The sequence below is a fragment of the Colobus angolensis genome, unplaced genomic scaffold (genome assembly GCF_000951035.1).
Source record: "Colobus angolensis palliatus isolate OR3802 unplaced genomic scaffold, Cang.pa_1.0 Scaffold30, whole genome shotgun sequence".
Classification (NCBI taxonomy): domain Eukaryota; kingdom Metazoa; phylum Chordata; class Mammalia; order Primates; family Cercopithecidae; genus Colobus; species Colobus angolensis.
In genome coordinates, this window is record NW_012116266.1 from 2,939,520 (window position 1) to 2,961,743 (window position 22,224).

Sequence of the window (22,224 nt, forward strand, 5' to 3'; positions counted from 1 at the left end):
TTAGAGATGAAATTGAGGAGGGAGGGTAGAGAAGTGCAATAAGTCATTGAATAAATCAGCAGCAGAACTGAGAGTAAGCCATAGATTTTCAACACCTTGTTTGGGGGCTGTGATTTATTTGGGATAAGCTCTTGGCCACTTAGTGCCTTTGTTGAACTTGATTCCAAGTTTCTGAACCCCATGGGCCAGTTAAATCGCTGGATTTTTCAGATGGGAGTAGCCTCCAGAAATTTCTCTAAGCCATTCTCTTTAAATCCCAGCAGGAAATACAACACTGAGACCTCAGTAAAAGATAAATAACAAAGGACTAAGGAGATTCTTGTTGGCACTTCAAAATTCATTTTAATTCAGTTTAATATTTAATATTGGCTGAAGGTCCCCCTTCCCCACTACACTTAATTTCCCAATTCAGTTTGTTCATCCAAGTTGCAATAAGGAGCCAAATGTTCAGGTGTTGATCTAAACTTTGCCAAATCTCCTTCGTTAAGAAGTCGGGCTACTTGAGAGCTATTCATTCCTTGCTGGGTTTGGCTTGAGTTTAGAAGCACCATCAGAAGAGCCTTTATCATGCGTTTTTATCTCTTGGACTACAGCCAAATCTAGGCAAGGTCATAGAAAAAATTATTTTTTGGAATTTTTCAAATGGTTCAAGTGTGGAAAAAAAAGGAGGGGGCTTGGTATGAGATTACTGGAAGAGTTTGATCTTGAATTTAGCCATTCGTTTCTATTATTTTTAGTTGAATAACTAGAAGGAAACACTAAAAAGAATTGGAAATACTGACTGCAAACAAGAAGACTGTGAAATGACCTAGTAATATTTTCAAGTGTGGAGGCGGATGAGTAGCTGAGGCCAGAATGTCTCCAATGAGCCCCAACAATGGCATGAAAAGAAGAAAAATGCAGCCAGAGACATGTTTGGCTATAAAGACAGGCTTCACAATTGTGCGGACTGGAAAACCACAGCAAAGCTGATGAAAGAAAATTCTAGAACCTCTTTTTTACCCCAAGTCTTTGAAAAATCAGCTATTCTCCATTGTTGTAAATGTGAACAAGCCATTGGCTCTTTTCATTTCTTTTGTTGGCTACCTTCTCTTAGGGCATGAGGGTGGCAAAAACAACATTTCAGGGAAAACCTGTTGTTTTTTCCCCTCTTCTGTAGTCTTATTTTTTCCTGATATGCTAGGGGAAAAAGTCATATATCTTTATATTTTAGGGAGATTTTTCCAGTGGGCTTTGAAATTTCCCCCCTCCTCTAGTTCCAATATTTGAGGTGTGCATGTTAGAAACATCACTGTGTCACTCAGATGGAGTGGTTTGGTACAACCTTGGACAAGTGAGAAAACGGAGTTGAAGAATCAAAACTGCATCCACTTCCAATGTAAAGAATGTCTTCTTAAAGATAGCCCCTCTTATTTTGTAGGTCCTTGAAAAGAAACTGTACACCTGTATGTCACTAAGAGAATTCACTCTACTTAAAAGATGGGCTCCTCTTCTGAACACAAGAATGAATGACAATCAATGACTCTGTGATATCATTTTACAGCTACCAAAAACGTACCTCTCTCTGCCCATTCAAGAGATGATTTCCCCCAGTAGCTTGCTGGTGGCCAAGGACCGTAATTACTAAGAGACTAATTCCTTTGGCTTCAGGTGTGGTCCCCTGTAAAAATGCAATTATTGGAGGAAGTAGCCATGCGGCATCTGTGTGAAGGAATCTGACCCGTGCTTTTCTGAAGAAGGCGTTGATGGACGAAGGGGTAGAGAAAGTGTAAGGATGCCAGAGAAGAAAAGGGGTCACCAAGAGAGGGGGAAGGTGCAGAAAGGGGAGTTGGGAGGTTGGAGACAAACTGCACCTGGCAGAAAGGCAGATGAGTGGTGACCAGCTCCTCCACAGAGAAAGAGGTGGAGACCATGGCCACATCAGGAGGGGCAGAGCCAGAAAGCAGTGATGGGCTTGTGGGCCCAGGGCCCCTGTAAACACTAATATGGGGCTCACACTCTTGGACCACAGCTGGCCAAGGCAAATGAGGTATCTCTGGGGCTCCTTTGACACATCCATGTAGGCCCCATCTAGGTCCTAATAACTACCATCTCACTCTCAATGACAGCTGTGGGACTGCCCCAGAGAAGCCATGGGGAAGCCCACACCAGCCCCTGAAATCCTCATTCCTGTTCTAGCAGGCCCTGGGTGGCAGTAAGAAAACACAAAGAGACAAAAAGGTTCTTTGTGCTTAAATGAAGCTTCAATAACTAGCAGGCTTTGGAGAATGAGACTTGGGTCAAGGCTGCCCCTGCTCAAGGCTTTCTGCACACCCATCATTACTGGAGCTGGCTGCTTTTTAATAAGTTGCGGGGAAGTCCAGTCCAGGCATCCTGTTAGTGAGTCCTGCTGCTGGAAAAAGAAACTGGTATTGCTGAAAGCCATGGCATAGTATACTATCATTCCAATTCTGGAGCAGAGCCTTTGTTTTTGGGAATGTTCATGATACTTAAAGGATTTAATTTTGCACAAGTACACACAGAAGACAAAACAAGGCTGTGTGTGTGTGTGTGTGTGTGTGTGTGTGTCAGAGAGAGAGAGATGTACTCTAGTTCATCCAGATCTCAACTCATGCTGCTTTCCTTCCTGAGTTAAATACTCATGCCTCATGCCCAGGAGGCAATGGCCCTGGATTTTTGGCAAGGTCAGAGAAAGCCCACACAGGATCTATATAGCCACAGACACTCTGTTATGTTCAAAGTCAAAGCCACTTTATTATGATCCTTTTCTCTTAGCACACCATAGAAATGAGGGCAGTCCTTTTTTTTTTTTTTTTTTTTTTTTTTTTTTTTTTTGAGGCGGAGTCTCGCTCTATCGCCCAGACTGGAGTGCAGTGGCCAGATCTCAGCTCACTGCAAGCTCCGCCTCCCGGGTTTACGCCATTCTCCTGCCTCAGCCTCCCGAGTAGCTGGGACTACAGGCGCCCGCCACCTCGCCCGGCTAGTTTTTGTATTTTTAGTAGAGACGGGGTTTCACCGTGTTAGCCAGGATGGTCTCGATCTCCTGACCTCGTGATCCACCCGTCTCGGCCTCCCAAAGTGCTGGGATTACAGGCTTGAGCCACCGCGCCCGGCCAGGGCAGTCCTTTTGCTAGAAATGGTGTTTGGACTGACAGGTCTCTGGGCTTCTCCTCCACCCACCATTCCTTGCTACTGGCCCCTGTGGGGGCTAGTAGCTTTGCCTATGCCTGTAAACACCCCACTAGAAAACCACCTCACTTTGGGTATTGCAGCCCCGAACTTCTTCAGAAGGAAGTCCACAAGGTCTGCTCCTCTCAGGGCCAGAGTAGGGGCCTGGGGTCCAAGGCCTCTCAAATTTGAGACTTTTTCTTGGCGTGTAGGTTTACCTCTGGCTGCTGGAATAGTTTAGTCTGCAGCACAATACTGCATACTGACCTTAAGGGATATTTTTTACATAAATTTTTTAGTAGAAAACATAAATATATAACAACAAGGCACAGCACAGGCACTCTTTGAAGAAACCAAGTGGAACTCATTAATCATGGAGAACAGGACTCTCTGCCTGCTGAACCCAGGGACAGAATTAACTCCAGTGACATAGCCGCCACAGCTCTGGGGAGAAGCCACTTAGAGCCAGGTTCATATTCCCCATAAGTTGGCAGTTTAAAAAAAGAAAGTTCTGAAGAAACACTCCCTGAGTTTAAAATTCTCTTCAGCTAAAAGTGCCCAAGGTCTTCTCTTGCAAGAAACACACCCACTGTAGAGAAAGAGAGATCGGCATAGAGATCACGTGGGTTGGGCAAATGTGGCAGGGGCTCTACAGCCAGGATGTCCACTAGTTTCTGCTATGCTCTCAAGCAGGGACAGGTTCATTTTAAATAGCAAACCTCAGCCATTTATAGCACCTACTAAAATGTAAACAGGGATGTGTTTGACCCAGAAATTCTATCCTTTGTAAAACACGTGCCCAAAGAAGCAATTTGAAGGATGTTCACTGCAGTATTGTTTATAATAGTAAAAAACAAAACAAAAAACAAAAAACAAAACTAGACACAATCTGAACGCTCGTCAACAGGGGAGCAGTTAATACACTCTGGCATATCGACACAATATAGAACGCTATGCTGCAGATATAAAGGATGGGGTAGATGCATTGGTATGTACTGAATTACTCTCAAGATGTCAAATGAAAAGAAGCAAGTCATCCAATATAGTAAGCAAACATTATGCTACCATTTACACAAAACTAAATGAAACCAAACTAAATCCCAGCTTAACCAAACCACATAACTCAACATGAACACACATGTTTGTAAAGGTATAAAACAAGGCCTGGAAACATACTCCTCAAACCATTCTTCATAGTTACCTCTGGGGAGGCAACTGGGATTGGTCAACAATGAAATCAACTTTTGCTTTTTCTGTATTGTACTTTTTGAGCATGTTTAACTTGTGAGTTAAAGAAACCCAGCCAGTTACTATAAAGTCCCCCACCAGCAACCTCCCTGTATCATCAGTATCAATAAGCTCTCAAGCAATGAAACTCCGAGAAAAGAGGTTTTCCCACATAACAGTCTTCCTCCAGTACCTCTGTTGTTGACCCTTCAAGTGGTTTTTCCTATTTCTTGGTCCAATGCCCACAAGACTTTAGCTTTTGGGGGCTCTCAGGCGTCAGTGACCGAAAAGGCCAAGAACAACTGTTTTACCCAGTAGAAAGGAGATGATTCCAGGTCTCTTATCCACTGGGATTGGGGCAAGAATGGCTTCGGCTTGGTTGTACTGAAGCAGCTAGATTCTCCACTGTTCCATACCATGCTAAATAAGGTTTTGCTCTTGGCGATTTCCCAAATCTTGTCTCTCTTCAGTGTTTAGGTTTGGGTCCAAACAGAACACCTCCAAGCAGTCAAGGCAAACATACTCTGGCCCAGGCTTGTGGCCTGAAGACCCCTAAGGGTGTGGGTTTCTGATTGTATCTGACCTCGATACATACTGTGGTGCACCTGATCTGTGTCAGGCTTAATTAAATCCTACACTATTCCTAGCTGCTAATTTATTTGTATAAGGTGATTCTTTTCCCTGCTGATTGTAAGATCATCAGCTGGTGTTCCCCTCACTGCCCCCTCCCACCCGCCCGCCCTTTTCTCTGGTTGGATTTGTTTTGTGTTTTCTTTGGGCTGTCACTAAAGTGGATGAAAGGCAAATTACAGCTGTGAGAGCCCCAGCGCTCTGCACAATTAAAGAGAAAAAACAAGCCTTCACCTACAGATCTGCAGTTTGGCTCAGATGTGTAGCCCACAATGCAGGCAAATCAAAACTTCAGGATGTAGCTCTTTTCATCAGAGATTACAGAAAGGCCACACATTTGTGCAGAACAACTGCAGAGGCCATGAAGACGGGTGAGGAAAATAAACACTGTGCCACATCAGCTTGGCTGGGCTTCAGTTATCTGAGCTAGGAGGGCAGTGGGTGGAGAGAGAACACACACTAAAACCATCACAAAGAACCAGGTAGGAGCAGAAACAGACCAGCCTAGGCCTTGACATCTGGTATATATGATCCGTGGAAACACAATTTCTGAACATTTATGCTTGGGCTATACATGAAATGCCACACTGAGGAGTGTTTGGTGGTAACAGTGCCCTGTTTGACATCTAAGATTGGAGTTGTAACAGTCCTTGCCCTTTTAGGGGGAGTAAGTACCCTTAAAATAAGTCTTGGGACTAGAACCAAGGTGGGAAACTCCCCAAAGGTGGCTCCAAAAGCAGTAATGCCAACAAAGCATAAGTGATGGCTAATTTAGTTCAGTCTGGCAAGTTTGGTCCCAGGTCAGCTCAAGGAAATGTTGACTGAGCCTGGATCTTTGTTTGAAATAAACACTTTTGAGATGTTTTATTTCATTCTTTACTAATGGGAACAAATGGCTTTGAGGAAAGCCAAATGTTATTTAGACAAAAGGGGTAATTGAGCTTGTCACTGGGGAAACAAAAAATGCTGTGATCACAGACATTCTACTTTATTCTCCTGCAAAGGACAGATAGTGACATCTATACTGAACCATCTGTACTAACAGAACTTCCAGTAAGATCTAAAAACCGGAAACCTGTCTCCTTTTAGCAGCACTTGGACAGGTTTTACAGCTGTAAAAAGCACTCCTTTCTGGATCTGGGTTTGGATAGGAAGAAAACCAGGACTCTGGCAGAAATAGGATCTTCTGAACATGTGCATTTTCTCAGGACCTTTAAGGATGGTTCTCGGACCCCTGAGGAGGGCTCCCAGGTTATCAAAAGGCCTCAGATAAATCCCATGAATAGGGGTGGTGGGAAATCCTATCTGCAAATAGGATTACTGTGACCTCTTCTTGACCACTATCTAGAAACCATGAACTGCTGGGAGGTTGTCTTTCCTAGATTTTCCCCCTCTAGGGGGAAATCTCCACCCAACCCAGTCCCCCTCTGATAGAAATATTTTATATAAGTAAGTCGCCATCCAAAGAGGAGGACCAAAGAAAAATACTCATCAAGAAAGACCTGGCCTTTTGAGTAAGTTTCTCCAAGTGCCTCTCTTCAAAGTTTTATAGTGTTCCTTTCATAAAATGTCCCACTCTGAAAGCTCCATGTCCACCGTCATCATCTAATTATCTTCATTACCTGTTCAAAAATGAAGTCTAGAATATCTTTCAGCCCTGAACATGCTACAAGTTCCTGTTTAGTCTGGGAAAGTGCTCGTAAATGGGAGATTCACATCCCTGTGGAAGTAATAATTGGGTAGGTGAGGGGTAAGATGTCACTGCTGCTTCTTCAAAGGAAGTGATCTGTCTCCGCAGAGCTGAGTACAGGATTCAGCTTAGCTGGTACCACTCCCCCGGAGCCCTTTGAAAGTAGAATCTAATCTCCAGGGATTTGTCATCAAGAGAAATTTTGTGGAATCTCATTTAGCAATTTAGCACTTAGCAACTTTTGCAAAATCCCACACCAATCATAAAAGTTGTCTCAGCTGCACAAATTGGATAAAAATCCTAACAAGCAGTAATAAAAATAAAAAGAAGGAAAAGTTGGCATTCAGCCTCAAGGAGAAAACCCACCTACCTCCCACAGAAATGCCCTGTAGCTCAGAAGGTGATGTGTAAACTTTGGAAGCATTGGTTTGCTCAAAGCCTACATTTCAACTTTGTTCTCACAGGCAAAGGGAAAAAAAACCTCAGATGTTTGTATAAAAATATCATCATTTTATTATATTCCACACAATACATTTTCAAATAATTTCCAACATCCACAAGTTATTTTGACACACAGGCAACTGCGCAACGCAAGGGGTGTCACAGTAATAAGGAGAGGAATAAGAATAGGAAGTAAAAATCTTTAGGTTTTCTTGTTTCATTGTTGTTCTTTGGTAATTTTCGATTATTTAGGTGTTTGCCTGCTAGTTTCATTTTAAAGGCAGGGTCTTCTTAAAGATAGGCTATCAACTTCAGAAATATTACTGTATTTCCTATTCAATTCTGGCTTTAATCCCAAAAATGTGGGACAAGGGAAAAGACAATTTTACTTTATCTTCAGCATCCAGTTTTGTCAATGACAATGCTGATTTTTTTGTTTCCTTTTTCTGCCTTCGCCAGGAACTAAGTGATGGCAATTGCTAGCATAATATCAAGGAAGGGGAGTTCAACCCAGAAATAAGGGCTTCCCTCCTGAAGGTGTTGACATAAAACCTCTACTAAGGCAAAAGCTTTATCAGCCCGAGCTAGGCCTTCAACTCATTCATTCATTCATTCATTCATTCGTATTTTAATAGTTGCTATCGTCTCTTTGTCTTCTGAGAAGCAACTCGAAACACATGCATGCATGCATTCGCCTGTCCAGTCTATTTTTCTTAGAAGAGAGTGACCCTTCCCTCCCTCCATGAAATACAGAATTTTGCTTTTTAAAGCTGCGAAGCATGGCATTTTACAGAAGAGCTGACCTTTTAGCATAGTACCTGGATAACACTATGAAAATTGCTGGGGTAGACAGAGCAAAGGCAGAGGTTGTGGGGTGGGGAGAGACAGAGAAGGTGACATCCTCAGCTGAAGTGTGAAGGGATTCACAAAGATTAGAGCAGTCTCATATTCTCAACTAAGGCATATACATAAAGATGCCACTTGGGGCATCAGATAAAGATACAGAAAGTTCATAAAGTTGTTGTCATCTTCTGTTACAGAAGGGGAATCACCAGGGTATATGGTAACTCAGTCGGTCACTACACTGGCTGCATTTTCCAGATAAAATTTCTCGACGCCACACCTCTATGGGGCGCCTACAGGAATGTCAATCATTTTACAAGCATGCCTGGCCTCAAATGCATGACTGGATGTGGACGGCCGAGATAAAAGCCCTTAATGAGTGGCATATTAGTCATCACATGGTACCCTGGGCTGATCCCCTCCCCACTCCCCGTTTCTTTCTCCGTCTTCAGCTGAGGTAGGACACTTCTTGAAATCTCAAGGTAGCACATGCTCTAGCCTTTCATCTTGTCTTTTCTTGGCAGGGCTGCTATGGTTGAGACAGAGTAGCTCTTTGAAATAGAATAAGAGTGGGAGAGCACTATTCTTTCGGGAGGATGAAATGAACCAGATGAGAAAGTTGAGTGTGTGTGCTGAAGGGACGTATCTGGATATTGTGAAAGAATGTTGAAAGTCTCTCCCAAGCAGCCAAAGAAAAAAAAAAAAAATCATTAGTATTTTGTTCTCAGAAGGAACCCGGAGGCTTTTGGCCCAGGCAAACTTCTTTGGCGTGAATGTTATACCTCCCCAGTGGATTTTTAGCAGGAAGGTAAAAAATAAATGCTCCCAAGGCTGAGCCCTCGTACACTGAGATTCTTAAAATTTGCATTTTCTATCAATGAAATTGACTTCATTATTTAATCTGTCCTTTGTACAATATCATTAGCAACTTCTCTCTTACATCCCGTTCCCCTTGTTGCTTCAAGAAGACACATGAGCAGCAATGGTTACATCTTCATTAGACCTTCTCTGTAACGATGCAGCAAGATCTGGATATGCCAGGCCAGCCTACAAGGGCCTATTTGCCAGATGCTATGAATGCTTTAAGGGGCAGCACATTGGTACACTTCAAAATTGAATACTTTCTATTCTCTCATAATATTTAAATAAGTCAGGTGGACAGCCTTACATTTTAGTGGCTATAGATTCAGGCACACATTAACACCATGAAAGGAAAGCAAATGATCCCCTTTTCCCCCATATTTTACAACTGCTATTACAACGACCAATATAATACCAAAGTATACGGTTTTTAACCTTCGTACTCAACCCCATCATAGGTTGGGCCCAATAACCACCCTGGGTGAGGAGACATTTCAGTTCTTCCCTCTCCTCCCTTCTCTCATCCACCTCCTCCTGCTCTCAACTTAAATAGACTACTGTTTTTCCTACATCAGTCCCAGACTTGTTATTCTCTATGACTTATTCCAAGATTGGACGTAACTGATAAAAGCTAAACATTCATTATGAGCTTCTCTTTTATAAGGCAACATGAGACAGATTTGCTTCAGGGCTGGAGAGGTGGTTCCGCACACACCCAGTGGCTGTTATCTTGACATTTCAAACACACCAGAAGACAAGGGGGTCTTGTCTGAGTGTGCTAGGGGAACCTTCTCTTGGGTCAGGTGGGTTGGGGATGGGGATAGGGATGGGAGAGGCCACACTGCATCCCATGTGGCCTCTGTTTCTTTAGGTACCTGGAGATGATAATGGCAGCCAACAGAAACCCAGCCAGAGCTAGATAAGGCAACAAAAAGCTTCAATCTCTTCTCCAAGTAAACAAAACTTGTACAGTATATTATTTTCCTGTAAAATGTACCCCAGGAGAAGTAACACAAGAGTTAAAGGGGCCCTCTCTGAACACTCACCCCGCCCCCCCACAAACACACACACAATGAACCAGCCTCTCTCTCACACACCTACACACAGACAGCTATTCACACACGCACATGTCTACTATGTACATACACACAGATCCAGGCTTCCCCTCACGTCTCCTGGCAGACTGTCCACTGAGAGGAGGTATGGGATAAGGCAAGGGGAAAAAACAAGCGAACCAGTCTCTGGAACAAAACCAGCTGAGCCTTGAGTTGTGGAGTGCTTGGGGGTGGATCTCTTCGGATAGTCCAAGATGCAGCATTAGAGTTGGGTTTGTTGGTTTGGAATCAACAAAAAGGAAAAAGAAAAACCAAAAACCAAAATGAACCCAAGGAGGATGGTTGGGATTGATAAGAGTGCTCAGGGTTGGGGACCTGGGAGAGAGATGTCTGAGAGTTCGCACAGAAACTAGGCAAGGAGAAAAAAGTGCAAAATCGAGGCAACGTGTTTGCAGTCTTTCTCGTTTGTTTTGGGTGCTGTTCTTGCTTCGGCCCTCAGCAGTGCGAGCCACGGTCTTGCTCTAGCTTAATGGTTAGGGTGGGCTCCACCGCCAGAGGGGCCCCGTTGGTGTAGTGGGAGGTTTTGTAGGTGATGGAGTGATCAGTCTTCTTGGCCGCATAGCGGAACCGGTGGTAGTGGAGCACCAGGGCCAGCGCGACGGAGACCAGCACCAGCACGGCGCCCCCGGCGGCCATTACGTAATACCAGTAGGCTGGGATGGGCTGCACGGGCACCGTGTCCACTGTGGGCTCGGTCCCTGGCAGGAGGGTGCCCCCTGGTGGAGAGACACAGAAGAGTGTTGCTAGGCTGAGAGCATGCAGACTAATCAAAAGACTAATTAAAAAAAAAAGAAAGAAAGAAACACACACATGCTTTGGGACGTACAGGGAAGGGGATGGGGGACTAAGGTGGTACTCAGTCCTTAGCACCTGCCAAGCACTTCTCAACGATTGCATTATTTCCTACTTACCCCCTTGGGAGGTAGCTACTGTCAGACCCGTTTTACAGATGAGGAAACAGAGGCAGAGAGAGGTTAAATTAAGTGGTTATACAGCTAGTTAAATAGTAAATACGGGATTAAACCAAGAATGGTAGGATTACACATCTCTTTTCTTTCTGTTTAACCACAATTACTTTATAATATATGGAAGCATTATAATTCTCTCTCCCTCCATCTCCCTCTCTCTCTCACACACACACATACACATACACAAACACAAATACATACAAGTAAATGATGCTGACATGACTTCCGAGATTCAGTGAGGCAGATTTCCTGAGTGGTGGAAACACCATATTTGGTCTGGCTGGCCAGCATTCTCAGCAACAATGTATTAATTAGGCTGGCTAGACTTGAAGGTAAATTCCACTTTGGCTTGCCAAGGCTTCTGCGCCCATTGAAATTAGCCTGGTCTTGCCTAAACAGGTCAATCACCACTGTTAAGTCATGACTAATGCATCCTCATCTTTTTAATTGGATGGAGGATTTTTAAAAGCAGATTAGAAGGGAAGTTGCAACAAAAAAATGTGGGCACAAAATAACAGAGGGTATGTGAGAGCGAGAGTGAGTGAGACAGAGGGAGGGAGATCATTCTTAATGACAGAAAAGACAGAGCAGGGAAGAGAAGCTGGCAGAGTATTTAGAAGGCAACCACGTTCACTGGCCGCCGCTGGTTGCCATGGAGATGATGTAGTAGATTTAAGCCCAGGGTAACTCTGGGGAAAGACTGGCTGGAGTCCCACTCGATGCAAAGCAGTGATTCTCCCAAAGATTTACATCAGATGAGAATCTGGCCCAGAAAGGGACTAGGAGTTTTTGAGCTTGCCAAAACCAGACATGATCTTTACTTCTGAAAAATGATATATGCTTCTCCTATGAAAAATGCCTCCCTAGCTGCTTGCATTAAGCCAGAAAGATGCATCCTCTCTACTCATGGGGTGCCCCAGGAGGGGGAGCCATTGGTGGGAAGTGCTGCTGGCTCCTTCATGCATTGGTGGTCCCCCTCTGCTCAAGATGCAGACGGGGCTCATTTATATTTTCATGCCTCCTTCCACTACCCACCCTGAGATTCAGAGCTCCTTAAGCAGAGGAACTCACTCTCATCAGGAGGAATTTGCTCTCATCCATACCTAAGGGTTTATACAAAGAAGGCACTCAATAAATGCTTGGTGAATCAAACACTGAACTGAGGTTAAGACTCCTATTTCTGAGTCGGTGTTCTCTAATTCCTGCAGCCTGAACATCAGAACTCTTCTCTTTGATTTGGGGAATAGGTGAGAGGTGGGTCAGACCTTCTAATGTCTTCTCAGAAGTGATAGAAAAATGAGAACATTTTTCTTGGAAAATATTCCAAAGCCTGCTCAGCTTCCTAGCTCTTAATCACTGCTTTCTCCTGCTGTTGGAGTCCCCTTCTGCTAGGGTGCAGGTTCATTGGTACCGCTTGGGTGACCAGAAGTCCCACAACATTGGCAGAGCTTTGACAAGGATGTGTTGCTCTGCACGCACTTTGACAGCCACATCCACATCCCCTGGAGGAGAAATGACCCCAGAATCCCAGGATCCCTTGAATGTCCCTTTCTACATTTTCATCTTCTCCCACCTTATTGCCTACCCTCTTTGTCTTTGTCCCCAAACTAATTCTGTCTTTTATCAGTTTCATTACCATAGCAGAGAAAGGCCTCTCTCTCTCATATTTGTGGCCGTGGTGGAAATTATGCATAGAATCAGAGAGGAAGAGAAAGCAAGGTGCTGGAAATGGCTCCTTGAAATGGCCAGCTTGCAAGTCACAGTGAACTGGTGTCAACTCATTATTCAGGTCACTAAGAAGATCTGCTGCCTGGCAACCATCTTGCTGCTGGATTTTCGACATGAGCTCACAAAAATGCACAGGAAACATTCAAGTGTTAAGGGATGCCCCCGGAGTTCCTCAGAGACATCCCTCCTCTCCCCAAAGGGTATCCTGGGGTTTGTCTCTGATTTTCATGTGGCTCCATAGTGAGGGCCGTCCTCTAATGAGGCTGCAGCTCACCCATCAAGAAAAGGGAGGTGATAAATCCCCAGGGATTAGCTTTCCCTCGAAGAAGTACCTGACCAGACCACAAAGGTTGGAGCACAAATTTTTGTCAAGCAGAACATGGCCACAACTACCCACATTCCCTCCATCACTACATCATCTTTGTTCAAAAGTGTGCTTTCCTTGAGCCAAAATGCTGGTTTCCAACACAAAATACACCACCCACGGCTTAAAGTGCTCAGGCTGGAGAAGGAGGAAGTCTTCATGCTCCTCTTACAGTGTTTCTTATGATAAGAGGCAGTGTTAGGGCACAATGGAGAGAGTCAAGGGCACCTGCTGGAGCAAGGTGAAATCCTAGTACATGGATTACATATTTAGAATCAGAGACACAGACATAGTCTCTCAGAATCCTGCTCTACTTGAAAGACAAATTCTACTTTAGGTAAGACCCTCTTCCCCTTCTCTACCTATCCTTCTCTCCCCTGAAATTATCAACATGTAGAAAACTTCAGTGACAAAATCTATTTGGGGGACATTATACTGGCTCCTTAAACATTTTCTTTGGGCATTTGTTTGGAGAAATGAAAAATAGTACTATGTGAATTCATGCTTTTAATGTTGAAAGGTTAGAAATAACGTTAATGTTAGAAAAGAGAGTATACGACTAGCAACCTCTTCCTGATCCCCTACAAGCCACTCTTGGTTGACTTGCAGTTGGGTTTAAAAGTTTCTCAGAACATTCACCAGCTAAAGAGACTCAACTCCAAAGGCATGTGGAGTGTGCTGGTTTAGAATCTGGCTCTGTTCTAGCCTCTCTGAGGCTGTATGCTAATGAGGCTGTGGTTTGCCAACCAGAGAAAAGGAAGATGATAAATCAATAGAGGTTAAATTCACACCCAAACCACCTTCCCAGATAACAGCAGCAATCCAATGAATGCCAGATGGACGGATGAATGGATAGGTGGATGGATAAATGGATGGATGGCATAGAGGAATATATGTGGACCAGTGTTCAGACTCCCTGGAAAATGTTGATGACCTACTGGTACTTCCCTGGATAGTTATTTTCAGAAAGTGCTATAGATTTTGCTAGCTCATATGGCACCTCGTTGGGAAATTAGAAAAAGGCACCCACTTTAGGCGGCTGTCACCTGTACCAGATGCCTGAATTGTTGAGTTGTGCAATTTTAGCTTCACTTGCCCCTTCAGCCATCTGGGGTGATTGAGCCATTGCCTGACAAAAAAGGAGCCTGGGCTAGGTGGGTGAAAGTGGAGGTGAGAATCCAGCCTTGCCTGGAGTTGGTTGATCTGTTGACCTGAATTTTCTCTTTGATTGATCTAATTTCCACCGCTTACTCAATGTCTTTTTTCAACTGGAAAATGCTTTCAATTCCTGAACTATTTTTCATTAATTCCCGCCCTAAATTCTCTACACAGTTTTCCCATTGTGTGAGTTAATGAGAAACAGATATTTAAATAGTCAATAACTCAACTCCAAGTGCATTTGCAAGGTTGCACAGGCTACCATCTGTAAAAGTTCTGAGTCCCCTAGAGAAAAGCAATGCAAACACAAAGAATTTGAATTTTGAAAAACACTAAAGTTTGAGAAACCAGGCATGGGAGAAAATAAGAAAAACAATCACACATGAGGTAGTGTCCCTGTCATTCCTATCTGCAAATAGGGTTACTGAATTAATATGCAATTGGGAAACATGTCTGTAACAACGGCTACCCTGAGTGGACATTTCCTTCTATGGGTTCACATGAATCATTTTGTTTATTCCTCATGACCCTCCGAAGGGAGACCTGAGAGCTTGAGAGGACAAGTGATTTCTCCTGGTTTCACTTGGAGGATAATTGTGGAGAAGGGCAGAGCAGCACTCAGTGAAACCCAAGAGATGGCCCAGGGTCCTCTAAGGACCTGTACACTGCTAGCAAGTGGCAGAGTCATGGCTGGAACCCGGTGGACAAAACCCCAGCCTGTGATCTAACCCAGGGGTCAGCTCACTGTGGCCTGTGGGCCAAATCCAGCCCACTGCCTGTTTGTGTAAATCAAGTTTTGTTGGAACACAGACACCCTCATTTGTTTACATATTGCTTATGGATGCTTTTATGCCACAATGGCAGAGCTGAGTACTTGCAACGGAGACTGTATGTCTTATAAAACCCAAGATATTTACTGTCTGGCCTTTTACAGAACAAGTTTGCAGATTCCTTGCTCTAACCAAGTAGGGAGGCAAGAGGAAACAGTCCTCTTCCTTTCTGCCTCCTATTTCTGTCTGAACCTGTCTGAGGATTGGCGTGTCTCAGTCAAGTCAGTTTCTCACTGAATCACTGAAATGAGAAAGCATATACTATAGCTGCATTTACGAAATGTCATCTGGACCTGGGGGAGTCACCCAGGTTTCCAAAAGAAGTGTTTTGAAAGACGCCAAGGGTAAGCCTTCTCTCTCTCTCTCTTTCAAAAAAGGCTCACTGCATGTCAGAATTGTTTCAGGACTGGCCTGTCTGCACAGTCCTTTCTGTACAGGTTAAAAATGAAGTGCTGGTGAAGGAACATTTCAGATAAAAGGTTTATTTAATTTGTGAGATTAAACAAACAGAAAAAGGTTGGCTCCTCTAGATAAGTTTACAGAAGATAGTAGAAGAATGTGGTCACGCCCTCTGGTGTGTTTGGAAAAAAGACGCACAAGAACAAAGGCATCCCTGAGAAATGACTCTTTCCATCTGCCTATAAGCATGGTGTGGCGGGAGGCGCCGGGATGTTTTCAGTAACTTGGCAGAAACCATGTGGATTGCTCCCACATCTAGAGGCATTTTAAAATGCTTCCGAATTCAGATCTCTGACTGGCTGAAGTCTTGGACGCTTTACACTCTTTGGTGGCACTTAACGCTACTTTCTGTAAAGTGAGTCTTGTCCCTGTGTTCTTGGAGGGAAAAGTTGGTGAAAAACATTTTCTTCCACCCCTAGATAAGCTGGCCTTGACAGTTGTTTACATGAGTGGTAAACTGATGGAGAGGGGACGTGTCAGGCCTCTGTAGCAGGAGAGGCAGCATGCTCCAGCGAACCTCACAAAGAACACCTCCGCGTCCCCCGGGGAAGGATGACCACCAAGCGGTTACGCGCTTCACACATCTGATCTCCATGCTTTCTTGTTCAGCAACACCTAGCCTTAATCTGGCAGCTGGAGGCATAAGGGGGTGGGGGCAAGGAGGAGGATTCACACACTACAGCTGCCTATCTGGAACCCTGGCAGGGGTTAGGAACGCTTCTCTGCTTTTCATCAGACGGTTATGTGCAAACCATTTAACCCTCTCTGCATCTCAGAAGGGCTTCTAGGAGAAGGACACATGGGAGGAAGGGAGTCCAGGGAGAAAGGGAGTATGAGGCCAGGCCCTGGGATGGGGGACCTTACCCTGGCAGACAAAGCCTTGGGAGGCAGGTAATAGAGGGTGAGGGTGGGAATGGGAAAGGAGAGATGACGGTGCAAAATGCAGAGATCGGCCAGTTGGCACCAAAGAAACAGAACTTAAAGCCTGAGGAATAGAGTCAAATGCCAGCCAGCATGACTCCAAAATGGGCCTCTCTTACTACTGCTCCCCTCTATGCCCAAGAGACAGCTGTGGATGTGCACCTTCTCCTGGTTTTGTCTGGATGAGAACTGTGGAGGACTGCAGAAAGGCACCTAGGGAGATCCAAGAAATGGGGCCCTGGACCTCAGGAATGGTTTGAGTCATAAACCTGACATTCCCAGCCGAAACAGGAGACACTGGCGTTCCTTTTTAGCATCCACTAGCGTAAGACAGTCATTCTGAATCCTTCCCTCTGGCAGCCACCTTCCACAGGTGCACCCAGCTGGGATTTCCATGAGTCTCTCACAGGTAGGGCATCAGATCGTCTCTCTGCCCCTGCTTTGCTCAGATCCCACAGCCTCTAACACGAACAAAAACTCTTGCCTCCAAGGTGAGCTGCTAAAAATAACCACCTGGTCAACAACCCCAGAACTCTGATTATGGGCTTTATATATTTTTACTGGCTTCTTTATTATTCTTTTTTCTTTTATTGAAAAAAGAAAGTATTGGGTAAGAAGAACTATCCATCACCTTAATTACATCACTTTTCGGTTCTTTTTTCCCCCTCTATACACACGGTTTTTCATTTATTGAAGCTCAAATCCTAGAAAAAGATACATGACGGCACCATGTTTATAGCCACTGCTTTAAAAAAGAAAAGAAAAGAAAAGAATGCACACCCAGGCTACATTGTTTAAAATGTGACTCATAACAACCACAAAAAAGGGTCTTTTTAAAAAATCACATGACAACACAGTTTATTCATTCTCTCTTCTCTTTCTCTCTTCTCAACACAGATCTCTTTTTCTTCCAAGCTTTTTCTTCATTACTGACTCACATCCTGGTACACAATGTGTGTGTGTGTGTGTGTGTGTATATACACACACACAGCAGAAAACACAGGATGATTTAAATTTAAAAAAATATTGCATGGCAAGAAATCAGTAAGGGGCGGAAAATGAAAGATACTTCAAAATATAAAAGATCAAGACCATCTAATAACTGCAGGTCCAAAGGCCACTTTTACTGTATTTCCCTAAAGATTTTCCTATACACTGATTGCTCCTAAAGAATGTGATTACTTCTGTTGCATGATTAATTTATAAAGGAAAAGAAAAACACTCCAATTTGAAAAACATACTAATAATGTAAATGCTATGGTTGGTAGTGTTTCAACATGAACTTTCCATACCTTGCCTGCCCAAACCTGATTTCTCTGTTTCCATTTTTTGAGTGAAAAGGCTGATTTTACGCCCTGATCAAGAGACGACTCCTGCTGTCCTGACCATAAGAAGAATAGTATATGAGTCACTAGGTTAGATGGAACACACAGTCCCCTCCTCTCTCAAACAGAAAAGTTTGCTGGCACAGAGTTGCATGCTGTTGTCAAACGGGGCTCAGCCAGAAAGGAGATACCCATGGCACTAGGTTCATCTGGTTACTAATTCAGATCTCCGTGTAAAACGTGCCAAGGTGAATGAAATTCTCCATTTCCAGTTCAGATTCTGTTCTTTACTGTGTCCATTGGCCAAGTTTCTGCTCCCTAAGCCTTGGTTTCTTCTTCCCAAAGATGCTTGCCATCCTCCAGAATGAAAGCCATGGCTCAATCCATGCAACTTGTGCACTGCCTTTGCTTAGCCTCAAAGCGGCCCACTAGGAGCACCCTGGAAATTCTTACCTTCAAGTTACTAAGCCCTGTGTTTATTTTGGCTAAATGAGCCCTGCCGCTCAGATGAGATTTTATGTATATATTTTTTACAAGAGAGCATGACTGGCCTGTGAAGCCTCATGGTAAGCACAGTTTCAAGGAGAGTGCACGTGCCCTGGTCTGCTTATTCTCTTACGGAAGTGAAGCACTTAGCACTTAGCCACTGTACTTGTCAGTCATGGCCTGACACGGTGCGCACACAAAACAGTGTCTGCAGCAGCTACTGGCACGTCTTTACCCAGCCTTTCTGGGAGCTGTGAGTCTCCACAACCCAAAGAGAGTCAGGCGAAACAACATCCACAGGTTTTACTTCACCAACATAAGCATTACCTTGGGTCCTGAAGGTTAGAACTCGAATTCGACTGTAATCCAAGTCGTTCAGTTTGACTCTCAGCTTTCCTCCAGTACTTTGGATTTACATTAACATAAACCTCACCCCTAGAGAGCACCAGTGTATGCACATGAATACTCTTAATACTTTTAGAACTGTGGGACAGGGAGTGGGCATGGGGTTCAGGGACGCGAGGAAGGGTAAGAAAGGAAATATATTCTATGTCGGTCTGTCATTCCCCTGTCGTCTGCAGCTTTGTTCCTCACTGGCTGTCTTAGAGCTGATGAGTGGCAAATTGGGTGAGATGATTTGGAGTCAGGGAGCACATCTAGGTGGCAAGCCAGGAATTCATCTCTTTCTAGACCATAGCTGGACAGATTAATGAGTGTGAAGATAACTAGTCTAGACGTCAGATATAAAAATGGCTGCCCTTATCTCTGCAATGCTGCCACTCGTAGGGGTAAGCCCAGCCAGTACAAAGAGGGCACAGCAATCCTCACAATTGTTGGCATCAAACAGGTCATGAAGAACCCCCATCATTCAGTGAGGGTGTTTCTGTGTGTGCTTTTACACTCAAGCCAACTGCAGTGATGCATTTAGAGTGGCTCCTAAATGTTTGGCATTAGAAACCAGTGTGGGAACTTCAGCAGTGTCAGCTAATAGGACTGCAAAGAGGGAAAAATGTGAAATCTGCTGCATTGTAACAGCACAAACGACATTGCCATCACCCAAGGCTGGAGGCCTTTTTTTTTTTTAACCTGGATAAGGCAAGCATCCCCAATTCTTCTTGCTTTGCTCTGCTCTCTCTTTGCTTTCTTGGGGGAGAACACATCCTTTCTGATTTTCAGTCCTGCATTTAAAGTGCTCTAGCTCCAGCCATCGAATGCACCTCCTTATTCCCTTGACTGGACACCAGGTCCTAAATCTGGCAACTCTTCCTCCTGAGGCTACCACTTCTGTGTCTCTTTCCTAACTTCCTTCCCTCACAAGCGGCCTGCCACCATACCTCACTGAGGGTTAACTGAGACTGCTGCCTTGGTACCCTGGAACTGGAAAGAAGCCATCTTCAGGCTAAGATAAATCATTGCCACCTCATTTCACTTTTAATTTACACTGACTTTTTTTTTTTTTGGTTCAGTCTTCTCACAGTGTCTGCTTTCTCACTACTCCTGCATTTTCAGCCTCATTGCTCCCCGTTGGACAATGCAAGGCTGAAAGGTTTATCTGCAACCGATTTGTCTCTATTAATAGGTTTCTAAACTTTAATTAAACAAGAGACAGTGAGGATCTCAATCCCCTTTCCCGCGTCTACAGGTGTTGCTAGTGCCATCTAGTGGCAGGAAGGTGTGGCGTCTCTTTTCTCTTGCGAGATTTGACAAATTTGGAGGTTGACTCCCCCCACCAAATTCACACCACATGGGGGAAGGAAAAAGCATGCAAAAAAATAAATTTTTTTTTTACCTTTAAAGTTCTCACCTGCAAAAGCTGAGATGGGTTCTGAAAAAAACAAACAAAAAATTGGACTTAGTTAAAGGGAAGAAATAATTGGGTGAACATAGGGTGAATAATTGGATGACTATGATAAAGATGACTGCACTAGGTTTTTTTGTACCACTCCGTGGAGAGTGAACCACATCTTCCACATGTTCTAGGCTGGCTCTAACACATCATCACCATGGGGTGGGGGCAGGGTAGGATTCTCAAAGTTGCTTTGGAACAAAAAGTCCTTCAGAGAGAAATGGGTCCCAAAAGCATTGTAATCAGTCACTTACTGCCGATTACTTTCTCAAAGCCTGGATTACTTTTTGATGCCCGGGGCTTGAGAGTTGCCCAGAGGGACTGGGGTGGTCCCAGGTGCTTCTGACATCATCAAGCACACACACGCCCGGACTCGTGTGCCAAGAAAGGCAGTTGGTGAGTTACTGCAGCCACTCTGCTGACTGAAAGCAGCCCCCATGCCTTCTTAGGGTTCCCCTCTTGGTTTGGGGAATGTCCACGGCTCTGAAGGGACACAGTCAGGGTAACCTCATCCGCAGCAGGAGACCCTGAAGAAAATGTGTACATCTCAGGTGGACTGCCTGCTGAGGTGCTTTTGACCAAGATGATGGTTATGATATCCTTCTCGTGCCAGTCACCTGGCCTGAAATATCTAATCCTACAACAACTTTGGGATCTTAGGCATTAGAGGCATTCTTTTTAAAGAAAAATCTGAAATCTTACTTCAAATGCCACAGTTTGCTCTGCAATTCATTCATGTAAAAGAGCTACTCAGGTAATTGTGTTATCACTCTTACATAACATATGCACTATTTTTGCTCACCAGTGAAGGCTTCCATTAAATCCATCAAACCTTTCCAGCATATAATTTTGACTGGCAGTTGCTCTCGTCCTCTAGCATTTTCTTTGCGAAAAGCTGGGGTTTGCTGATGGGGTCTTGGCACCCTGAACCTCCATGTACTTAGCGCACATCTATTTCTGATTGGGAACAGGGATATAAGCCTTCCCCTCACCTCACACCACCCCCCACCCTGAACCCAGCATAAGACACAACTACACCCACACCTTACCTCCTGCAGAGACTGCTGCTGCCCCACCCACTGGGTAACGACTGCATTGGAAAATGGTGTCCTGCCTCCTCTTGCTTAGCCCAGCCCTTGGTGTCTTATTTGAAAGAGCCACGAAGAGACAGATATTCACATACCCATGCAGTTCTCCAGTGGGACATCAGTGCTTATCCGAATGTCATCAATGGCAATCTCTCCCGAGCGTCCTTTCCCTATCACTCCCTCGAACACAATCTAGAAGCCGGAAGAATAAGAGCCATGGTTATCTCCTAGTCCAAACAGTGCAAAGATTTCCAAGTTTCTGTTAGCTGTAGCTTAAAGCATGTGTGTGTGTGTGTGTGTGTGTGTGTGTGTGTGTGTGTGATTGCACCTGGTACACATCTGTTGACCACATGGCTACAGCTCTTGAAATCTTAATTTAAAATGAGTTTGTTCAAATCAAATGCATATTTAAGGGGGTAAGAAAATATAACAAGGTGGTGGATATTGTTGTCCAGTAACTAGAATGTATTGATTAAAAGGGCCATAATCAGAGAATATTGAAAGGGGGGTTGAAACTTCCCTCACTATTTTCAAGGTTCCTGTCTCATAAATCTTTCAAATGCCCAATCCAGGTATTTGAAAACTCGGAAGATACGAGTGGGTGGGGGTAATGTGAGAAATACAGCACATAGGTTTGGATTTGTGCCTCTTATTATAAATTGCCTTAGGGCTTCATTATTACAACTAGGAGGAAAAGAATTTGTTTTTACACCAGCCGTTTACTGAGCACCTACTATGCGCTGGACACAAGGATAGTAACAAAACCTATTAAGACAAGATCTCTGTCCAGAGAAGCTCACCCATCCAGTGGCTGAGACACAAATGCAAACAGGTAGTTACAATACAATGCTCTCAGGTGAGTAAGTGGGGACCCAGATGGGGGTGGGGAGGGTCTCAGGATGCCTTGCAACCTCAAGGGGCAGGGACTGCAGGCTGTACACAGAAGCCCCTGGGCTCTGTGGTCTTCAATCATTCCTCATGCTCGCCCTCCCCAGGTTCCTCTCTGCAAACTAGCACATGTCCTCTGGCAAGCTGGGTGAGCAGTTGGCTGCGGCACCAGCCATCTGTTGCTGCTC

At 44.4% G+C, this 22,224-nt stretch overlaps 1 protein-coding gene across 5 annotated transcripts in view; it reads right to left on the reverse strand.

Annotated features, from left to right (window-relative positions):
• Positions 1 to 22,224, reverse strand: part of NRP2 (neuropilin 2) — a 115,558-nt gene that overhangs the window by 11,197 nt on the left and 82,137 nt on the right. For 2 of the 5 annotated variants that reach the window (XM_011949889.1, XM_011949888.1), the window contains exons 14-15: positions 21,244 to 21,340; positions 20,019 to 20,039 (exon numbers count right to left, since the gene is read on the reverse strand). In XM_011949889.1, the coding sequence (XP_011805279.1) occupies positions 20,019 to 20,039; positions 21,244 to 21,340 (118 nt within the window). Of the gene's footprint in view, positions 1 to 7,204; positions 10,692 to 20,003; positions 20,040 to 21,243; positions 21,341 to 22,224 lie in introns of those variants that run through there. The other 3 variants (XM_011949891.1, XM_011949890.1, XM_011949887.1) reach the window with 3 other exon arrangements.